The 20,171-nt window shown below is 59.8% G+C and overlaps 3 protein-coding genes across 6 annotated transcripts in view; all 3 read right to left on the bottom strand.

The window, feature by feature from the left end:
- Positions 1-1,086: 1,086 nt before the first annotated feature.
- On the bottom strand, positions 1,087-8,521 carry REN (renin). Its single transcript, XM_066203959.1, has 9 exons — positions 8,421-8,521; positions 7,803-7,962; positions 7,552-7,675; positions 7,038-7,156; positions 6,140-6,336; positions 3,222-3,344; positions 1,994-2,138; positions 1,819-1,917; positions 1,087-1,248 (listed from the first exon to the last, which is right to left on the bottom strand). The coding sequence occupies exons 1-9, from the start codon at positions 8,519-8,521 to the stop codon at positions 1,087-1,089; spliced, it is 1,230 nt and encodes a 409-aa protein (XP_066060056.1).
- Positions 8,522-14,565: 6,044 nt separating this feature from the next.
- GOLT1A (golgi transport 1A) lies at positions 14,566-16,893 on the bottom strand. Its single transcript, XM_066204042.1, has 5 exons — positions 16,842-16,893; positions 15,806-15,897; positions 15,545-15,723; positions 15,015-15,078; positions 14,566-14,875 (listed from the first exon to the last, which is right to left on the bottom strand). The coding sequence occupies exons 1-5, from the start codon at positions 16,864-16,866 to the stop codon at positions 14,837-14,839; spliced, it is 399 nt and encodes a 132-aa protein (XP_066060139.1). The 5' UTR covers positions 16,867-16,893; the 3' UTR covers positions 14,566-14,836.
- A 1,212-nt stretch (positions 16,894-18,105) lies between these two features.
- Positions 18,106-20,171, bottom strand: part of PLEKHA6 (pleckstrin homology domain containing A6) — a 53,072-nt gene continuing 51,006 nt past the window's right edge. For 3 of the 4 annotated variants that reach the window (XM_066203876.1, XM_066203877.1, XM_066203878.1), the window contains one exon: positions 18,107-20,014. The gene's annotated coding sequence lies outside the window, so the exon portion shown is untranslated. Of the gene's footprint in view, positions 20,015-20,171 lie in introns of all 4 variants that reach the window. The other variant, XM_066203879.1, reaches the window with a different exon arrangement.

Genomic DNA, 20,171 nt, shown 5'->3' with positions numbered 1-20,171 from the left:
ATGAGTGGAGATATTCCTCCTTCCCTCCACCCGCCGGGCCTGGAGAGCCGCTGCCACCACCCCGGAGGTGACAGAAAAACAACCAAGCCCACATCCCAACGCACAGGAGGCTGAATTTCCCCATCCCCGGAGCCCGCGGGGTGGTGCGGCCCAGCGCGGAGAGGTTTAAACGCTCCAGGGCTGCGGAGAAACCTCCCGGGAGGGACAAACATCCGCCCCAGACACATCCTCCTCTCCGCTCTGGGGCGGCCGTGGGGCAGGGCCGGGATCGGGATCCGGGCAGGAATCAGGATCCAGTTGGGAGGGATGGATGGAGGGAGGGCTGAGAGCTTAGGGAAGGTGCTGGAAGGGTCAGACAGCAGCCACTGGATCAGTGCTGGCGGGAGCATCCCCTTCCCAAATATCCCTGAAGCTGAGAGGGAATTTGGCAGCTCTGGGAATTCCTCAGCGCTGGGGTTCATCAGAACTGAAATTGTCAGCCCTGGGAATTCCCCAGCTCTGGAATTTCCAGCCCTGCGGTTCACCAGCTCTGGGAATTCATGTCCCAGTTCCCTAAAATAAAGGTGTCTGACCCCACCCCCGCAACACCAACCCTCCACTCAGCCTCCCGCTGCTTCAAATTGTTTAATATCAAAGTCACGAGGAGGGGCAGGGCTAACACCGGCTAAAACTACCATTTAGCACTGATTATTTCATGTTTTCCCCCTCCGCTTAGGGGAGCAACACCGTCACAGACCGTCCCTCAGCCACGCCAGCAGCAAAGTCACTGCGTGCCGCCCCCGTCATTGCACATCACCCTCAAAAACCGCCCAGAGGGGCCGCTCGGGCCGCGGGATCCCGCTGGGATTCCCAGCCCAGCCCCGGGCTCGGCTCTCGGCAGCGGGAGAAGCTCCCGGGAAGCAGCGCGGGGGTTTTGGGAGCGGGAGCGGGCGGGCTTCGGAACCGCCGCCGTGACCGAGAGGAGGCGGCGGAGCTGGGGAGGAGCTGCCGTTCTCTCCCCGCTGCTTCCCGGGGCTCTCACACCCACTCCCGGTGCCCTCCCGGTGCCCTCCCGGTCCCCCGGGTCCCCTCCCGGTCCCCCGGAGCTCAGCGGGCGGTGGCGAAGCCGATGCGGTTGTGGCGCCGGTCGAATTTGGTGTAGTAGTGACCGATGAAAGTGGCGCCCAGGATCCAGAGGGGCCCGGCCGGAGGGGGGATGTCCAGCCCGGAGAAAGCCACCACGCACACGTCCTCGCCGTACTGGGATTGCTGCGGGCAGGACAAGCGATGGAGGGCGCAGGGAGGAGAGTCCCCGTGTCTGCACGCCCTCTGCTTGGCCACGATTCCTCGGGAATCGCGGGAGATCCTGAACGAGGATCGGGACCAGCAGAACCGGGAATGTCCCCCCAGCTGGGGACACTGCCCTGTCCCTCCCTCCAGGCCGGCTGGCACAGGGGGCAGCCCCAGGGGCATCTCCACATCCAGGGCAGAGAACAACCTCTGCTCTTTCATGAAAAAATACGTCCAGAGTGTTTTCTGGACCAGCTTTCTCCAAAAATCCCTCCCCTGTGCCTGGGGGATGTTGTCCAAACCCTCCGTGAGCTCTTTGGTGACCCTTTCCCGCTGTCCCAGTGTCCGTCCTTGGGGTGCAAAGCCTTTCCTGATACCCACATTCCAGCAGAAACCATCCCTGCTTGTCCCTGCTCACCCCAAATCCCCAAAAACCACACAGGGAAGAAAGAACACCTCACCCTGGCCCGCATGGACAATTCAAGCCAACAAAACAGGGTTTAGGGAAAACGAGGAGCATCATTTTGGGGCAGATTTGGGGACACTCACCCTCAGGACGTAGGCGGGGCCGCTGAGGCCGTAGACCTTCCCTCCCAGGTGGAAGGAGATGTTGGGCAGCTGAGGCACCTGCTCGCAGTCCACCACGAACTGCAGGGACAGGGACAGCGCTGGGACGGGGCCAGGCAGCCAGCGGGGACACGGAGAGGGGCTGGCTGTCACTCACCTCCCCCTCGGCCACCTCGGTGGCCCCGATGGCTTTCATGAGCACGGAGACGGGCCCTGCGGGGCCGGTGATGTAGGAGGCCCCGGTGTCCACGGCCACCGAGCAGCCGTCCCTGCAGAACAGGAGCTCGGCCCCCACCGACACCCTGCGCACGGAGGGGTGGCTCTCAGTGTCCCCCTCAGTGTCCCCTGGCGGCACCGGGGGTGTCACGTCCATCCCGAGTGTCCCCTGGTGACACCAGGGGTGCTGCTGGGGGTGACATGTCTATCCCGAGTGTCCTGTGGTGACACTGGGAATCGCACATCCATCGCTGGTGACACCAAGGGTGCTTCTGGGAATGTCACATCCATCCCAAGTGTCCCCTGGTGACACCAAGGGTGCTCCTGGGGGTGTCACGTCCATCCCGCGTGTCCTCTGGTGACACTGGGAGTGTCACACCCATCCTGAGTGTCCCTTAGTGACCCTGAGAATGTCACACCCGTCCCGACTGTCCCCTGGTGACACCAAGGGTGCGCCCAGGAGTGTCACATCCATCCCTGGTGACACCAAGGGTCTCCTGGGGGTGACACAGCCACCCCAGGTGTCCCCTGGTGACACCAGGAGTGTCACGTCCATCCCGAGTGTCCCCTGGTGACACCGGGAATGTCACATCCGCCCACAGCCAGGCATGTGCTGCTCCCATCCTTCCCAACGTGGGATCTAAGCTCCATCATGTGCAGGATGCACACGTGCAAAATAAACATTTTTGGGGTTTTTTTTGGTGGTTTTTGGGGGGTTTTTTGGTTTTTTTTTTTTTTGTTTTGGTTAAACAAAGCGGGATTGTTTCAGCTCCTCCCGCAGGGCTGACGGGGGTTTCAACTCTCCCAACTGCAGCTCCCGAGTGGAAAATCAGCCCACGGTGGTGCCACCCCCTCTGCATTCCCAGCTGCTCCTCGCTGAGCCGGGAGAGGTGGCAGGAGCCCGCCCCGCTCCTCTCCAGACGGGGGGAAAAGCACCCGGCAGCAACGCCGAGGGAAGACATCCCTGAAATCCCTGAAATCAACCCTGAAATCCCTGAAATCCCGCCCTCCCGGAGCCGCGGGGGCTGCGGGACACAGCCCTGGACCTGCCAGTGCTGGGCTAATAGTGATTCCGTGATCCCGAAGGTTTTTTTTTCCCCACCCAAATAATGCCGCGGTTTGCGGCTCCAGGGATCCCCGGGCGGTGCGGGGGCTGTGCCCGCCCTCACCCCTTCATGCTGATCTGCCAGAAGCCGCTCCTGCTGACGTTCAGGTAGTGGAAGTCGCCGATGTAATAGGCCGGGTCGCTGCCTCCCAGGATTATTTCCCCGCCGGGTTTCAGGGGAGCATTCCTGGGAACACGGCGGGAGTGATTCCCCTTCCCCCCAAAAATCCCAGCACGCGGGGGAAGGATTCCCCTTTCCCCAAAAGTCGTAGCCTGGCTGGGAAGGGATCTCCTTTCCCCAAAATTCCCAGCCCAGCAGGAGCGATTCCCCTTCCCCCAAAAATCCCAGCCCCAGCAGGGAGTGATTCCCCTTCCCACAAAAATTCCAGCCCCAGCAGGGAGTGATTCCCCTTCCCATAAAAATTCCAGCCCCAGCAGGGAGTGATTCCCCTTCCCCAAAAAATTCTAGCATGGGAGGGAGTGATTCCTCTTACCCTAAAAATCCCAGCCCAACAGGGAACAATTCCCCTTTCCCCAAAATTCCCACCCTGGCAGGGAGCAATTCCCCTTTCCCCAGAAATCCCAGCCCGAGAGGGAGCAAATCCCCTTTCCCCAGAAATCCCAGGCTGGGCGGGAGTGATTTCTCCTTTCCCCAAAAATCCCATCTGGGCAGGGAGCGATTCCCCTTTCCCCAAAATTCCCAGGGGGACAGCGAGGTGCCGCATGCTCCAGGTGGGTGTGGTGGCCCCTGGGGGCAGCAGGAATCCCGGGCAGGACATCCTGGAGGTGACAGGGGGACCTGGGGACCCCAGGGGACACCGGGGGCTGGCAGTGGTGGCCTCGGTGGCACTCGTGCTTTGGGTCTCCTTACTTGGAAGCGCTGCAAAGAGAGGGATGCTCCGTGAGGCTCCAGGCCAGCGGTGTCCCCAGGGAGCCCAGGGGACACAGGTGACACCCAGGGGACCCCAGTGGCACCACGCTGCCCCTAAATCCAGCAGTACCGAGTGGGATTTAGGGGCGTGTTCGGGGTCTCTCTGTCACTGCACAGTTCCGGGTCCATGTTTTTGGGGTCGGTGGGGAGTGCTGGGGTGGGGAGCAGAATTCCCCAAAATTCCCCAAGATTCCCCCAGAATTCTCCTCCTCCCGCTGCTCCAGTGGGTTTGGGGGTGCTGAGAGGAGCTCAAGCAATTTGGGGCAAGGGCTGGAAGATTTGGCTGCTGGTGCAGCGTTTTTTAAAGAGATTTTTTAGCGTGGTCTGATTTTTCTTTTCAATTTTGCCGGTGGTAACACCAGAGCCCCTCCAGGCTGGGATTGCTACAGCCGCTCTCACCCGGCTGGTGGCCGTGCAGTGACAGTGACAAACGAGCCGGGAGCAGCCACGCCCTGCCCGGGGGCGCCGGATCAGCGCCCACCCCTGTGTGCGTCCTGTGCTGCCTCATACCGCCCGGCTCCTCCAGGATCCTCCACTTCCTTCCCTCCCACCTCAGCTCCTCCAGGATCCTCCACTTCCTTCCCTCCTTCCCTCCCCAGCTCCTCTAGGATCATCCCTCTCTCTCCCTCTCCCAGCCCAACTCCTCCAGCATCCTCTATTCTTTCCCTCCCTCCCACTGCATCTCCTCCAGGAACCTCCATCTCCCTCCCGCCCCAGCATCCCCAGGATCCTCCATCTCCTTCCCTCCCCAACTCCTCCAGGACCCCCCATTCCTTCCTCCCACCCGATCTCCTCCATCCCCATCTCTCCCCCAACCCCCCAAACCCATCCCCACTGCAGCTGTGACCCCCCAAACCCCGATGTCCCCGCAGTGTCCCTGCGTTATCCCCACAGTGTCCCTGCAGTGTCCCCCCGTTATCCCCGCAGTGTCCCCGCGTTATCCCCACAGTGTCCCTGCAGTGTCCTCGCCATGTCCCTACTGTGTCCCCACGTTGCCCCCGCAGTGTCCCCGCAGTGTCCCCGCGTTATCCCCACAGTGTCCCTGCAGTGTCCCCCCTTTATCCCCGCAGTGTCCCCGTGTTATCCCCGCAGTGTCCCCGCCGTGTCCCCTCGTTATCCCCACAGTGTCCCTGCAGTGTCCTTGCCATGTCCATACTGTGTGCCCACGTTGCCCCCGCAGTGTCCCCGCAGTGTCCCCACATTGTCCCCCCATTGCCCCCACAGTGTCCCCGCAGTGTCCCCGTGTTATCCCTGCAGTGTCCCCGCAGTGTCCCCGCGGTGTCCCCACAGTGTCCCCCCATTGTCCCCACAGTGTCCCTGTGTTATCCCCACAGTGTCCCCCCATTGTCCCCCCATTGCCCCCACAGTGTCCCCACAGTGTCCCCCCGTTATCCCCACAGTGTCCCTGTGTTATCCCCACAGTGTCCCCACAGTGTCCCCCTATTGTCCCCACGTTATCCCCATAGTGTCCCCACAGTGTCCCCCCATTATCCCCGCAGTGTCCCCGTGTTATCCCTGCAGTGTCCCCGCAGTGTCCCCGCGGTGTCCCCGCCGCGTACCCCCATTATCCCCACAGTCTCCCTGTGTTATCCCCACAGTGTCCCCACATTGTCCCCCCATTGCCCCCACAGTGTCCCCACAGTGTCCCCCCGTTATCCCCGCAGTGTCCCCGCAGTGTCCCCACAGTGTCCCCACAGTCCCCCCATTGTCCCCACAGTGTCCCTGTGTTATCCCCACAGTGTCCCCCCATTGTCCCCACGTTATCCCCAGTGTCCCCACATTGTCCCCCCATTGCCCCCACAGTGTCCCCACAGTGTCCCCCCGTTATCCCCGCAGTGTCCCCGTGTTATCCCTGCAGTGTCCCCGCAGTGTCCCCGCGGTGTCCCCGCCGCGTACCCCCATTATCCCCACAGTCTCCCTGTGTTATCCCCACAGTGTCTCCCCATTGTCCCCACGTTATCCCCATAGCGTCCCCGCAGTGTCCCCCCGTTGCCCCCGCAGTGTCCCCGCAATGTCCCCACGGTGTCCCCACGGTGTCCCCGCGGCCCCACCGGCTGTAGTAGACGGAGAAGGCGTCCTCCTGCAGGATCTGCTGGGCCAGGATGCGGTCGAAGACGGGCGTGATGCCGTCGACGGCCTGCCCGGGGAAGCCCATGCCCAGCACGCCGTCGAAGCGGGCGAAGATGAAGGGGAAGGCGGGCAGGGCCGTGGCCTCGGCGAACACCTGGATGATCGGGATGTCCGACACCTGCACGGGGGGCACGGGGGGAGTTGTGGGGTGCTGGGAGGGCTGAACCGCCCCCCCAAAAAATCCTCGCGTGTCTCCTGGGTGAGGCGGGGGCTTCAGGAGTGGGGATTTGAGGGATTTTGTGGGTTTCAGGTGTGTGGATTTGGGGGATTTCAGGTGCGTGGATTTGGGGGATTCTGTGGGTCCCAGGGGTGTGGATTTGGGGGATGTCAGGTGTGTGGGTTTGAGTCATTCTGTGGGTTCCAGCTGTGTGGATTTTGGGGATTCTGTGTGTTCCAGGAGTGAGGAATTTGGGTGATTCTGTGGGTTCCAGGAGTGTGGATTTTGGGGATTCTGTGTGTTCCAGGTGTGAGGAATTTGGGTGATTCTGTGGGTCCCAGGAGTGTGGATTTTGGGGATTCTGTGTGTTCCAGGTGTGAGGAATTTGGGTGATTCTGTGGGTCCCAGGAGTGTGGATTTGGGGGATTCTGTGGGTCCCAGGAGTGTGGATTTTGGGGATTCTGTGTGTTCCAGGAGTGAGGAATTTGGGTGATTCTGTGGGTTCCAGGAGTGTGGATTTGGGGGATTCTGTGGGTCCCAGGAGTGTGGATTTGGGGGATGTCAGGTGTGCAGATTTTGGGGATTCTGTGGGTCCCAGGAGTGTGAAATTTGGGGATTTTAGTTGTGTGGAATTTGGTGTTTCTGTGGGTGCCAGGGCTCACCATGACGATGTCCTGGCTGAGGACGCCCTTGACGCTGCCGGTGCCGTAGCGGATGGCGAAGCCGGTGCCGTTGGCGATGTAGGTGCGCGACTTGGAGGAGTCGTAGCGGCTGTGGGACACTGGGGACAGGGACAGGGGACATCCCAGATGGGCACAGAGCATCTCTGTTACCCCCCAAAAGCCCCTGGGAGGGGATAATGGACCCACCCCACCTCAATGCCGGGGGTCTGGATACCAACAGAGAGACCCCTTTATGAAAAAAAAGCTATTAAAATTAAAATTAAAATTAATTATTTTATAACATAAATATAATTACAGTGATTTGATATTATAATTGATATCAATATTATAATTAATATCTATTAGAATTAATATGTCATAATTAGTTTTAATGATTAGAATTTTAAAAAAAAAATTCTAATTTTTTTAGCGCTCTCTGAGCAGCCCTGGGGGTGCAGGGACCCGCCGAGGTTTTGGGGGGGCTCACCCAGGGTTCCAGCACCCCCCTACTCACCGCAGGCGCTGTAGAGGGGGGAGCACTTGTACGAGGGCACCCACAGGTTGGCCGAGCCCGTGTCAAACACCACCTTGAAGGTCTGCGCGGGGGTCCCGATGCTGATCTCGCCGAAATATTGGGTCTGGGGGGCACAGGGAGCATCCCTGGGGGGCAGCTCGGGAGGAGGGAAGGGGATCACACCGAGCCGGGCCGGGGCAGCCGGGTGACATCAGGGTGACAAACCCCGCCTCGGGCAGGGCCACACTCACGTCCAGGTAGTTGGTGAGGAGGGTGGGCGCTGTCCCGTTGCGGGGACCGTCCCCTCCTCCCGCTCGTGTCCCCCGGCGCAGCTCCGGGAACACCTCCCGCACCTTCACCCCCATGTCCTGCAGCGTCTGGCGGATGGAGGGCATCCTCCGCAGGGCGATCCTGGCGTGGCGGGGGGGAGCAAGGACAGAGCTTTGGGGGTCCCCCCCAAACCCCCCGGCGGGCTCCAGCGGCATTCCCAGCCTCGGGAATCCGGCCGGGCGGCTCTAGATGGCAGCAGCTCCCCGCCGCTCCCGGCGCGGGGTGCGCCGCAGCCCACCCAAAGGTGGGGAGCCCACCCAAGGGTGGGGAGCCCCGGCTGGGTGGGGGGCGGCAGGAGGCACCCACAGCCCCCGAGCCCGGTTATTTGGGGTTCGGAGCGCTCCCCGAATTGTTTAGGTTGGGAAAGAGCCCCGGGCTGGTGGAGTCCCGCCGTGACCACGCGGTGCTCGAGGAAGAGGAGTGAGGAAGAGCAGAGGAGGAGGAGGAGGAGGAGGAAGGGGGTGAAGCAGCGAAGCCCCTCCTGGCCGAACCCCGGGAATAAAAAGCGGCGGCACAGCGCCGTGAGGAGCTCCGGCTACCTCTGCAAAGCCTGGGCCGGCGAGGGGACAAAAGTGACGCCCCAGGTGACAGCCAAGAGCAGCAGAGACCGCGCCAGCCGCCGGCCGGGTCCCAGCGCCATCGTGCGTGTCCCCCGCTGTCACCTCCCGTGGCCGCAGCTCCGGTCCGGCCCGGAGGGGAGCAGGATTTTATAGCCCGGGATCCTCCATCCCTGTGGGATTCTCCTCCCCTGGCTGGGGGAGGGCTGGGAATGCCATGGATGAGGCTGGGCAGGCTGGGAATGGCATGGATGGCACTGGGAGGGCTGGGAATGCCATGGATAGAGCTGGACAGGCTGGGAATTCCATGGATAGCACTGGGCAGGCTGGGAAATCCATGGATAAGGCTGGGCAGGCTGGGAATGCCATGGATAAGGCTGGGCAGGCTGGGAATCCTATAGATCACACCTGGCAGGTGACTGGGACCGTCCCCACGGAGGGTGACAGGGCCAGGACCCCCCCTGTCCCCAGTAGGAACGGGACAAGGGGAGCTGTGGATATCTGGGAGACGGGATCCCACATTCCTCGGCGTTGATTGCTCCGGAATTACTCCAGGGAATGTGAGGGACACAAATCCCTGCTGCTGCCAGCCGGGAAGGATGCTGGGTGGTGGGTGACACAGGTGTGGGTGACATCCTAGTCAGGGACGTGTCCCCAAACTCCGCCTGCAGAGGAACGATGGGATTTTCCCTACCGGAATGGGAATGGCCGAGGCCACTCGGTCCCGCTGACCCCGAGTGAAGACGCCCCCAGCCCCTCTGCCCTTCTGGGGGGTGCTCTGGGGAAGCCCCCCAGCCCCAGCTCTGTTAAACCAGGCCTGGAGCTTGGGGCAGAGAACGGCCAAACTCATCTCAGCTGCTCCCTGTGGGGTCAGATCCCGGCGCTGGGAAGGGAGGAGCCGCTCAAACCCCGCAGGAGCTGCCAGCTGCACCCCTGACCCCCTCCTCAGGTCGCTGTGTCCCCGCTGGGGGACAGGACGGGGGGGTGCTGCACCAGCCCCGTGGCTCCCAGGGTCTCCTGACCTCGGGAATCTCGGTGGGAAATGACTCCAGAGGCAATAAAAACGTCCTTGGATGAGCCCCACAAGCCCCACTCACCCTCCCGTCCGTGGGATTTGCCCAGGGCTCTACTGTCACCCCAGTCCAGGGGACGCCCCACAAACTCTCAACATCCTCCCCCCCCCACCCCCCCAAAATCCGAAGGATTAACGCCTCATTCCCAGCGGGATTTTGGCTGCCAGGGCCCTGCTGACCCCGGGGCTCAGCCCCACGGGGCTCTGCCCCCATCCCTGACGTCTTTTCCCACGCAGGACCCGCGGCCCTGCGTCACTCCGGGGAGCCTGGTGGCCCGGCGCAGGTTGTGGGGTGGGAGCGGGGTCAGGAGCGGCAGCGACGTGAGAGGGGCTGGCAGGGAGCCCGCGGCCGTAAATCCCTGCCCGGGGCATCCCGCGGCCTCTGCCAAGCTCCGTTTTCCCCACAGGAAAAGCCGCGGGTGCAGCGGGGCTGCAAAGGAAAAAAAAGAGGGGGCTCCCGGGATGTAGGGCCGTGGGGAATCTGGTGTTTCCAGTCCCTTCGGATCCAGGGCAGGATCCCCGAGGATTTGAGATGCCCTGGGCACGGCTTTGGCACAGCTGGACTCCTCTCCTGTGGGGAATCCAGAGCGGGATGAGCTGTGGGATGAAGGAACCACAGGGGCACAACCCTTCTCTGCCACTGGGATGGCCCCAAAACTCCCTTGGATGGGAAATGGAGGGAAAATGGGGGAAAATCACTTCCCCGACTCCATCAGTGAGCCAAGGGCTGCTGCTTTGGGGTCCCCGGGGATTTGGGATGCCCTGGGCACAGCTTTGGCACAGCTGGACCCATCTCCTGTGGGGAATCCAGAGTGGGATAAGCTATGGGATGAGGGAAGCAGAGGGGCACACAACCCGTTCCGCTGGGATGGCCCCAAAACCCCCTTGGATGGGAAAATGGGAGGAAATGGGGAAAAACCACTTCCCAAAATCCATCAGAGAGCCAAGGGCTGCTGCTTTGGGGTGGCCACTGGGGCCTTGTCCCAGCTCCAGGCTCTGGGATGTCCCCAGCACTTTCCCAGTACCAGGAAAACACTCCCAAGGAATTTCCCAGTCCCCTCTGCCAGCCCAGAGCTGGAGCTGAGATGGAAAACGGTTAAAAAAAACTGGAAAAGTGGTTTTGTGGGGGATCAGAGGGACAGGGACACGGGAGGGGAGGGGACAGGGACATCAGGCAGCTCTGGGTTCATTCCCAGCCCTTCAGATCCGCGGGGAAGATCCTGAACTCTTCCCGTGCAGCCCCAAAACTTCCCTGAACTTGAATTTTCCACCCCAGAGGATTCCAGGGTGTCAGGGAAAGGCAGAAATCCCTCGCTGGATCCCTGCGGGGACCCTGCTGCAAAAGCTTCCAAAAGCAAAAGGTTTGAAGCAAAAGTTTGCTCCGAAATCCCGGGGGTTTTATCCAGTGATGGATCCCATCCAGAGCAGCTCCCCTGGAAACAGCAGGGAATTGCTCCCCAGTCATTTTTCCTGCCTGTTTTTCAGGGAGAATGGAAGGAAAAAACATTTCCCAGAGAGGAAAAATCAGCTTCCCCATGGATAAATCTGTTCCTCTCTCCTGTCAGGCTGAGCGGCTGCTTTCCTGGAAACAAAATCAGAATTTTTTAGCTCTTCCTGCCCCAAACAAAACCATCGGGAAGCTTTGATTTCTCCAGGGATCTTTTGGAGCAGCACAGGAAAAAAAGAAAAAAAAAAAAAAGGTGAATTTCTGCTCTTCCCACACGTTTTCCACACTTTCCTAATCCAGGGTTTTTTTTCCTGCCGGTGAAAAACGCACGAGGCTGGTGAGGATCCTCATTCCGGGTGACTGAAAAGCTTCGGAGTACAAAAACAACTTTTGGGAAGGGTTTAGGGAAGGCTCTGGATGGCACCAGCACCGGGGGAATTCGGGGATTGACGTCAGGGCAAACCCGGAGCTTGTGCTTGAAACCAAAACGCTGCCAGGGAGAGGATTTACAGAGCTGGGGGGGAAAACATTCCCAGAAAAAATCTCCGGGAGAGGAGCTCGGGTTCTGAGGGAGCTCACAGCAATTCCCTGAGGATTTTCCGAGCCTGGAAGAGCTGCAGGAAGTGTCTGGGTGGGGCTTGGAGCATCCTGGGATAAGGGAAGGTGTCCCATGGTAGGGAGTGGGGTGGGGAGGGCTTGAAGATCCCTAAAAACCCAAATGATTCCATGATTCCGTGATCCCTCAGTGCCATCCAGGGAATCTCCTCGTCCTTGGCATGGTTTTCCCACCCGGGCGCATTTCCTGCTCCTCCACGCTGGTTTCCACAGGGATGGGCGGCCCTAAACCTCGGGAATCTCCTCATCCTGAGCAGCTCTGGGAATCTTCCTCTTCCTCCCGGTAAAGGCCTAAAAATGAATTTTCCTCACCAGGAAAAAGTGGGGAATTTCCAGCTGGAGCGAAGCAAAGCAGGAATAGAGGCACTGAGGAGGCTCCAGCCCTCCAGATTCCCGCCAGAAATCTCATTTTCCTTCCCTGAGCTGGGATTTGGGTGCCCAAATGAGCCCAGGGATGCTCCCAGCCCTGTTGTCACCTGGAGCGCACCTGGGCTGGTGACAGGGGGCACAGCCAGGTGACAGCAGGCACAGCCAGGTGACAACAGGCACAGCCAGGTGGCAACAGGCAGAGCCAAGTGACAATGGACACAGCCAGGTGACAACGGGCACAGCCAGGTGACAGCAGGCACAGCCAGGTGACAATGGGCACAGCCAGGTGACAACGGGTACAGCCAGGTGACAAGAGGTACAACCGGGTGACAGCAGGCACAGCCAGGTGACAACAGGCAGAGCCAGGTGACAGCAGGCACAGCCAGGTGACAGTGGGCACAGCAAGGTGACAGCAGGCACAGCCAGGTGACAATGGGCACAGCAAGGTGAAAACGGGCACAGCCAGGTGACAGTGGGCACAGCCAGGTGACAGTGGGCACAGCAAGGTGACAGCAGGCACAGCCAGGTGACAACGAGTACAGCCAGGTGACAAGAGGTACAACCGGGTGACAGCAGGCACAGCCAGGTGACAACAGGCAGAGCCAGGTGACAGCAGGCACAGCCAGGTGACAGTGGGCACAGCAAGGTGACAGCAGGCACAGCCAGGTGACAATGGGCACAGCAAGGTGAAAACGGGCACAGCCAGGTGACAACAGGCACAGCCAGGTGACAATGGGCACAGCCGGGTGACAACAGGCACAGCCAGGTGACAACGGGTACAGCCAGGTGACAGCAGGCACAGCCAGGTGACAATGGACACAGCCAGGTGACAAGAGGCACCGAGCCACCGTCTCCCATCGGGCTCCAGAGGGAACAGGTTCAGCCCAGGCTGGTTAATTAACCCCTGCTCGTTAAGGAGGGAGCTGTGCGGGGAGCAGCCCGGCTGTGATCGCTTTGGGGTTTAATTAAACTGCAGCGGCCCATGTGCTGCCGGAGCCTGGCGGGGCCCACCTCAGCCCCTGGAGAGGCCCAGTGACCCGACCTGGGACAGCCAGGGCACCCCAGGGACTGCCAGGGGACAGCCAGGGACAGCCAGGTGACAGCCAGGGCACCCCAGGGACAGCCAGGGACAGCCAGGGACAGCCAGGTGACAGCCAGGGCACCCCAGGGACAGCCAGGACACCACCAGGGACAGCCAGGGGACAGCCAGGGCACCCCAGGGACAGGGAGGGGACAGCCAGGGACAGCCAGGGAATGCCAGGGAACGGCAGGGGATAGCTGGGACACCCCCAGGGACAGCCAGGGCACCCCAGGGACAGGGAGGGGACAGCCAGGGACAGCAAGGGCACCCCCAGGGACAGCCAGGGACAGCTGGGACACTGCCAGGGACAGACAGGGGACAGCCATGCCACCCCCGGGGACAGCCAGGGGGCGACCAGGGCATGCCCAGGGACAGGCAGGGGACAGCCAGGGAAAGCCAGGGAACGGCAGGGGATAGCCGCGACACCCCCAGGGACAGCCAGGGGACATCCGGGACACCCCTAGGGACAGACAGGGGACAGCCATGCCACCCCCAGGGACAGCCAGGGGGCGACCAGGGAAAGCCAGGGAACGGCAGGGGATAGCCGCGACACCCCCAGGGACAGCCAGGGCACCCCAGGGACAGCCATGGACAGCCGGGACACTGCCAGAGACAGCCAGGGGACAGCAAGCCTGTCCCTGGGAGTGCCGCGGCTGTCCCTTACGTGTCCCTTGGGGTGCCCTGGCTTTTGCCTAGGTGTCCCTGGAGGTGCCCTTGTTGTCCCCTAGGTGTCCCTGTGGATGCCCTGGCTGTCCCTGGTGGTGCCCTGGCTGTCCCTGGGGCTGCTCCTGCCCTGGGGAATGTCCCTGTGCCACCTCCAGTGCTGGCCGTGGGAAGGCAGTGTCACCCACAGGGACATGGGAAGGTCCCTGTGCCACCTCCAGCCATGGGAATGTCACCCTGCCACCTCCAGCCATGGCCAGGGGAAGGTCTCTGTGTCATCTCCAGCCATAGCAATGTCACCCTGCCACCTCCAGCCATGGCCAGGGGAAGGTCTCTGTGTCATCTCCAGCCATAGCAATGTCACCCTGCCACCTCCAGCCATGGCCAGGGGAAGGTCCCTGTGCCACTTCCAGCCATGGGAATGTCCCTGTGCCACCTCCAGTGCTGGCCGTGGGAAGGCAGTGTCACCCACAGGGACATGGGAAGGTCCCTGTGCCACCTCCAGCCATGGGAATGTCACCCTGCCACCTCCAGCCATGGCCAGGGGAAGGTCTCTGTGTCATCTCCAGCCATGGGAATGTCCCTGTGCCACTTCCAACCATGGGAATGTCCCTGTGCCACCTCCAGCCATGGCAATGTTCCCGTGCCCTCTCCAGCCATGGCCAGGGGAAGGTCCCTGTGCCACTTCCAACCATGGGAATGTCACCGTGCCACCTCCAGCCATGGCCAGGGGAAGGTCTCTGTGCCATCTCCAGCCATGGCAATGTCCCCGTGCCCTCTCCAGCCATGGCGACCATGCCTCCTGGTGACATCCGGGGGGGCCAGCGCTGGGACAAGCCCTGGCCATGGGAAAGGAGCCCAGTCTGAGCTCGCTCTCGGACAAATTTTTTTTTTTATTAAATTAAATCTTTCACAGAAAAGAATTAAATAACGGCAGGAATTCCAGAATCCAGCCTGGTACAGCCCTTGGACCCCGGAGCCTGGCTCGGGAGCTCCGTGGGACAGTGAGGGGACACCGTCCCTGCTGGGGGGTGGCTCTGGCCAGCACTGAGGGTCCTGGGGACAAGAGAGTCACCAGCTCTTGGGGACAGCCAGACCTGGGGCTGTGTCACCCTGTCCCATCGCAGCCACTCGGCCCAGAACTGCTCAGGTCACACCATGGAGCCGCTGTCCCCCATTTTCTGCAGGAACTGTGATGGGGACAGACCAGGATTAGTGGGAAAATCCAGCCCTGGGGACACCAGGGTGACATTTCCTGTGCAATCCCATCCGTGGGGACGGATCCCGGTCAGGGATTGAAGCCCCCAGGGGTCCCCAGCCCCTTCTCACCTGGCTCAGCAGGGGGATGTTTGCAAACGAGCCCAAAAACCCAAAAGCCACCGGGAAGAAGCTCCTGTGTGGACACAAAAGGCCCCGCTGAGCTCCGGGGAGCTCCACGCTGAGGATCCCATCCCGAGGATCCCATCCCAAAGATCCCATCCCAAAGATCCCATTATGAGGATCCCATCATGAGCATCCCATCCTAAGGATCCCATCCCAGGGATCCCATCCAGAGGATCCAATCCCAAGGATCCCATTCCAAAGATCCCACCCTGAGGAATCCATTATGAGGATCCCGTCCTAAGGATCCCATCCCAAAGATCCCATCCCGAGGATCCCATCCTGAGGATCCCATCCCAAGGATCCCCTACTGAGGATCCCATCCCAAAGATCTCATCCCAAAGATCCAATCCTGAGGATCCCATCTCGAGGATCCCATCCCTAGGATCTTGTCCCAGAGATCCCATCCCAAGGATCCCATCCCAGGGATCCCATCCCAGGGATCCCATCCCAAGGATCCCGAGGGTCCCACTCCACACCTGAAGAGGGAGAGGAAGCCGTAGGCCTCCAGCAGCATCCCCAGGATGGGCCAGCGCATGAGCACCACCAGCAGCCCCCCGAAGAAGAAGCTGGTGCCCTTCAGCTTGGGCCGCTGGAAGAAGAAGGTGAAGGTCCTCCGGAAGCCGATGATGAAGACCAGGCCGGAGAGGAAGAGGAGCTGGGAAGAGGAGGAAGGAGGGGAGAGGGTCAGGGCAGCTCCTTGACCCGCCTGTGGGGTCCCCCAGGCCGGCCCTACTCACGTTGCCAAAGGCCAGCAGCACCGAGTCGAAGTACAGCAGGATCCCAAAGAGGAGGAAGAAGAGGCCGAAGCCGACCAGGCCCACTCCGATCCCTGGGGAAAACGGGAGAGCAGAGGCAAAGGCTCGGCTCCACACCCCAGATCCCAGCACCCCCCTGCTCCTTTCCTCCCCCCCCCAAAAAATGGGGTGAAACGGGGTAAAAATGAGGTAAACGGGGTAAAAAGCTGTCGTTTCTTCGTAGCGCAACTAACAAACAATTAATGAATTCCCACATGAAGCTGTTTTGAGAATGAGAAGTTCCTTTAACACAAAAAAATCTCTTCCGAGGGTGAAAAATAATATTATCCCTGTGAGAACGAGGGGTTTGTCCCACGAGAATCAGTGAAGAAAATACGTAAACACACCGAGAGTGGATAGATTTGACGGACAGGTAAAATGCCTTTTACTAATAATAAATAGAACAGAATAATTGGACAAAGGAATAATTAACAGAGGGTTGAAGAACATAGAATAATTAACAATAATTAGAAGTTACCCTGGAGGTTTGTAAAACCTGTATAAAAGGCAGCGCGTGGTTGTAATAAAGATTTCTGAATTTTTACTGCGTCCCTCTGTGTGTTGTCACTGTCCCAACAAGGACAACAAAAAAACCCTTTGGATTTTTTTCCCCCCAAAGCTCAGGATCAGCCTTTGCACCCCGGGCCAGGCCTGGAGGAGGCCCAGAAACCCCCGAGACAAATCAGGAACCACAAAGGAAAAATCAGCAGGAAAAATCCCGTCCAGCTTTTCCCTGAGTTTTTTTTTCCCCCCTTTTCCCCTCCAGGAAAAGGCTGGAGACGATCCCTGGATGATCCTGGAAGATCTCCCCACCCTCAGCCCATCCCCTTTTTCCACCTCACAACCTCCCAGCCCCATCCAGCAGCTCCCGGCTGGGATTGGGACCTGCCAAACGTCCCCACGGGTCCCTCAGGGTTGGGAATTCCATCCGGGACAGGAATTCCCGCCGGGACACGGCCACCACCCCGGGGCTGCTTACGCTGGAAGTCGCTCAGGGAGACCATCTTGGGGCTGGGCGAGGCCGGGCGAGGGTGGCCCCGCTGGGCAGGGTGACCCTTGGAAAAGCCCTTTAGTCCCCACGTCATCCTGGGAATCATTAACGGGCCCGGGAACGCCCACGGCGCCGCTGCCGGGGGACACGGTGGGTACAGGGGGACACGGTGGGTCCAGAGGGGACACGGTGGGTCCAGGGGGACACGGTGGCTCCAGAGGGGACATGGTGGCTTTAGAGGGGACACAGTGGCTCCAGAGGGGACATGGTGGGTCCAGAGGGGACATGGTGGGTCCAAAAGGGACATCGTGGGTCCAGAGGGGACATGGTGGGTCTAGGGAGGATGTGGTGGCTCCAGGGGGGACGCTGTGACTTCGGCAGGGACACAGCGACTCTAAGGGGACACGGTGACCCCAAGGGGGACACCCTGGCTCCAGGGGGGACACAGTGGCTTTAGAGGGGACATGGTGGCTCCAGAGGGGTCATGGTGGCTCCAGGAGGGACACGGTGGCTCCAGGGAGGATATGGTGTCCCCAAGGGGAACACGGTGGCTCCTGAAGGGATAAGGTGGCTTCAAGGAGACACAGCTCCAAGGGGCACAGTGGCTCCAGGGGGACATGGTGACTCCAGGGAGGACATGGTGGCTTCAAAAGGGACACAGTGGCTTCAGGGGGACACGGTGGCTCGTGGCCACCGGACCCTGCTGGTCCTGCCCTCCCTGTCCCCGTGGAATGAGTTCCCTGGGATGGAATGGGATGGATCCCTAAACCAGGGAAAACCAGGGAGATTGTGGCTTCCATGGGGTGGCCACGTGGCACCGAGGGGACAGCGGGGATCCTGCAGTGTCCCCAGGGATCGCAGCTGACGTGGATTCCCATGGATTCCCATGGATCCCCACGGATCCAGTGGATCCCAGGCTGCTCCATGGGAAAGGAGACTTTTGGGAATGTCGAGGCTCCCGGGATTTGCTGGTTGGCATGGGAACATCGGCTCCTCCAGACCCAGCGTCCCTGTGGCACCTCTGTCACCCCCAGCGCCACCCAAATCCAGCCATTCCCGAAATTTATCCCACAAACTGCCCAGGGATGGGAATTTTATCCCTGCACGAGCACCAAAACCGACCCCAGCGGGAAAACAAATCCCAAAAAAAAAAAAAAACAGGGAGAGGGAGGCGGAGCTGCCTCTGGAGCCCCCTGCACCCCCTGCTTCTCCCACCTAAAATTAAAATCCATATCCAAACTCACCCCTGGAAAGAAAAGGAAAATCAGGAAAACATCGTTGTTCCATAGATATTTTTATTTCTCTACCGCTAGGAAAATATCCCAGAAAACCAAACGCCCTCCCGTCCCGCCCTCCCCCCGAATGCATAAATAGATTTATTTCCTCCCGATGCAAATCCTTCCCGGGTTAACAAGTCACTGCTTTTTATGAAGTGTTTATGAAAAAATAATAACCAAAATAAAATTAATTAATTAATTAAGGTTTGGCTTCCTTTTTTTTATTATTATTATTAATTATATATTTTTTTTTAAAATAAAATAAAATCGGGTCACACCTTGGGGATGGCAGCTGGTGGCTTTGGGATGTTCCTTGTCCTCTTGGGATGCCAGAGGTGGGGATCGCTGCCCCACAGCCACCCCAGGATGTCCCCAAAATGTCCCCAGAGTAACGGGGGGGTGGGGGATCAGCCCCAGTGACCCGAGAGGGGAACACAGGGAAATAAACTCATCCTCTCTCCAAACTTACAGTCTCTGTATATTTTTTTTCATTTTTAAATAAATTTTGCTTTTTTAATAAAAGCAGAAAAAAATAGATATATATATTTTTTAAATAGGTTTTTTTTCCTTCCCCCCCCCTTTTTTTTTCCTTTTTTTTCTTTTTCTTTTTTTTTTTTTTTCTGTGTGTGTGTTGATTTCCTTCCCCCTCTGATAAACTGGCAAAGAATCTTTTTTTTATTATTATTATTTTTTGCCCCGACAAATCCTGCGGAGAAGAGAGAGAGAGAGAGAAAGAGCGAGCTCGGCACGAGCTTTTTTTTTTTTTTTTTTTTTTTTTTTCCCGGGAAAAGAAGAGGAAAACCAAATATAGATATATATTATAAATGTAGAATTTCCATCAAACATATATATTAAGGCATGTAAATAGCAAAATAAAGGGCCAGCTTTATGAGCTAAAAGGGGCTGAAGGGGGGGCTCGGGAGCGGGATTTAGGGCTCCAGGGATCCTACAAGTATTGCTAAGTTGGGGTTGGGATGCAGGGAGGTCCTGGGGGGGGCGTTGGGGTCGGGCCAGGAGGGATTTGGGATTTGGGATTTGGGATCCAGCTCCTGGCTCCAGCTCCCTGCTGCCCTCACATCCTTCCAGGGATTCTGTTTTGTTTTTTTTTTTTTCCTCCCCCACCCTCCAGGACGATAAAGAAAAGGGGAGATTTGCTACAGGAAATGCGAACCGCTGGAAGAGAGGCTCCAGAGGGATGTTGGGAGGGTGGCGGCGGGATGGGGACAGCCCAGGTGACCCCGCTGTCCCCAAACCCCTCCAGAGCGGGATCCCTGCCGACCCCACAGCTCCCACCTGGCACCCCAATCCCCTGCTCTGCTCCCATCCAATGTATCCAACATCCCCATCCCTGCCCAGAGCTCCCACTCCGTGCTCGGCGAGCCCTTGGGAGCACCCCGGCCACCTCCGTGTCCCCACAGTGCCACCTCCGTGTCCCCACAGTGCCACCTCCACCCGTCCTGTCCCCTGAGCCACCGGCGGTGACACAGACGGGTTCCAAAACCAGGATCAGAGCTCGGGGAAGGGAGACGGCGCCCGAGGAGCCGAGGAGGAGCATCCAGGTGCGCTGGAAGGTGGGACCACCGTCCCTGCTGGGGTCCCCACCCCGAGAGCCAGTCCCCGGAGTCCTGTGCTCGCCGCCGGGCCGGTGGCCGCCGTCACCGCCGTGTCCCCGTGGCCCCGGTGGCTCCTCGGGGACATCCCTCACCCGTCCGTGTCCTCGGGGCGGGGCTGCCGTGGGTCGGTGCCGCACCTCCCGGTGGCCGAGGGAGGGAGGGGGGTCCGGGAGAGCCCAGGGCGGCGGCGGCAGGTTCGGTGTCACCTCAGGAGGGGACTAAAAGGTGGCCCCGTGGAACTTGATGGCGCCGGCAGCAGCCAGGGCTTGAGCTGGGGACAAGGGGGGGGACAGGACGGAGGGGCTGAGCTGGGGGGGCTCCACCCTGCCCCACCCTCCCCGTGGGAAACGCGGCGGGAATTTGGCTCCAGAGGAGCCGGGGGGAGGCTGTGACCCCCCAAATTCTCATGCTGGGCTCCCCCTTTTCCA

Source organism: Chamaea fasciata, unplaced genomic scaffold (genome assembly GCF_029207755.1).
Source record: "Chamaea fasciata isolate MVZ Bird 193981 ecotype frontalis unplaced genomic scaffold, bChaFas1.0.hap1 SCAF_25, whole genome shotgun sequence".
NCBI classification, from domain to species: Eukaryota; Metazoa; Chordata; class Aves; order Passeriformes; family Sylviidae; genus Chamaea; species Chamaea fasciata.
Note: the sequence above shows the minus strand (reverse complement) of the source record. Positions and strands in the feature narration are given on the sequence as shown.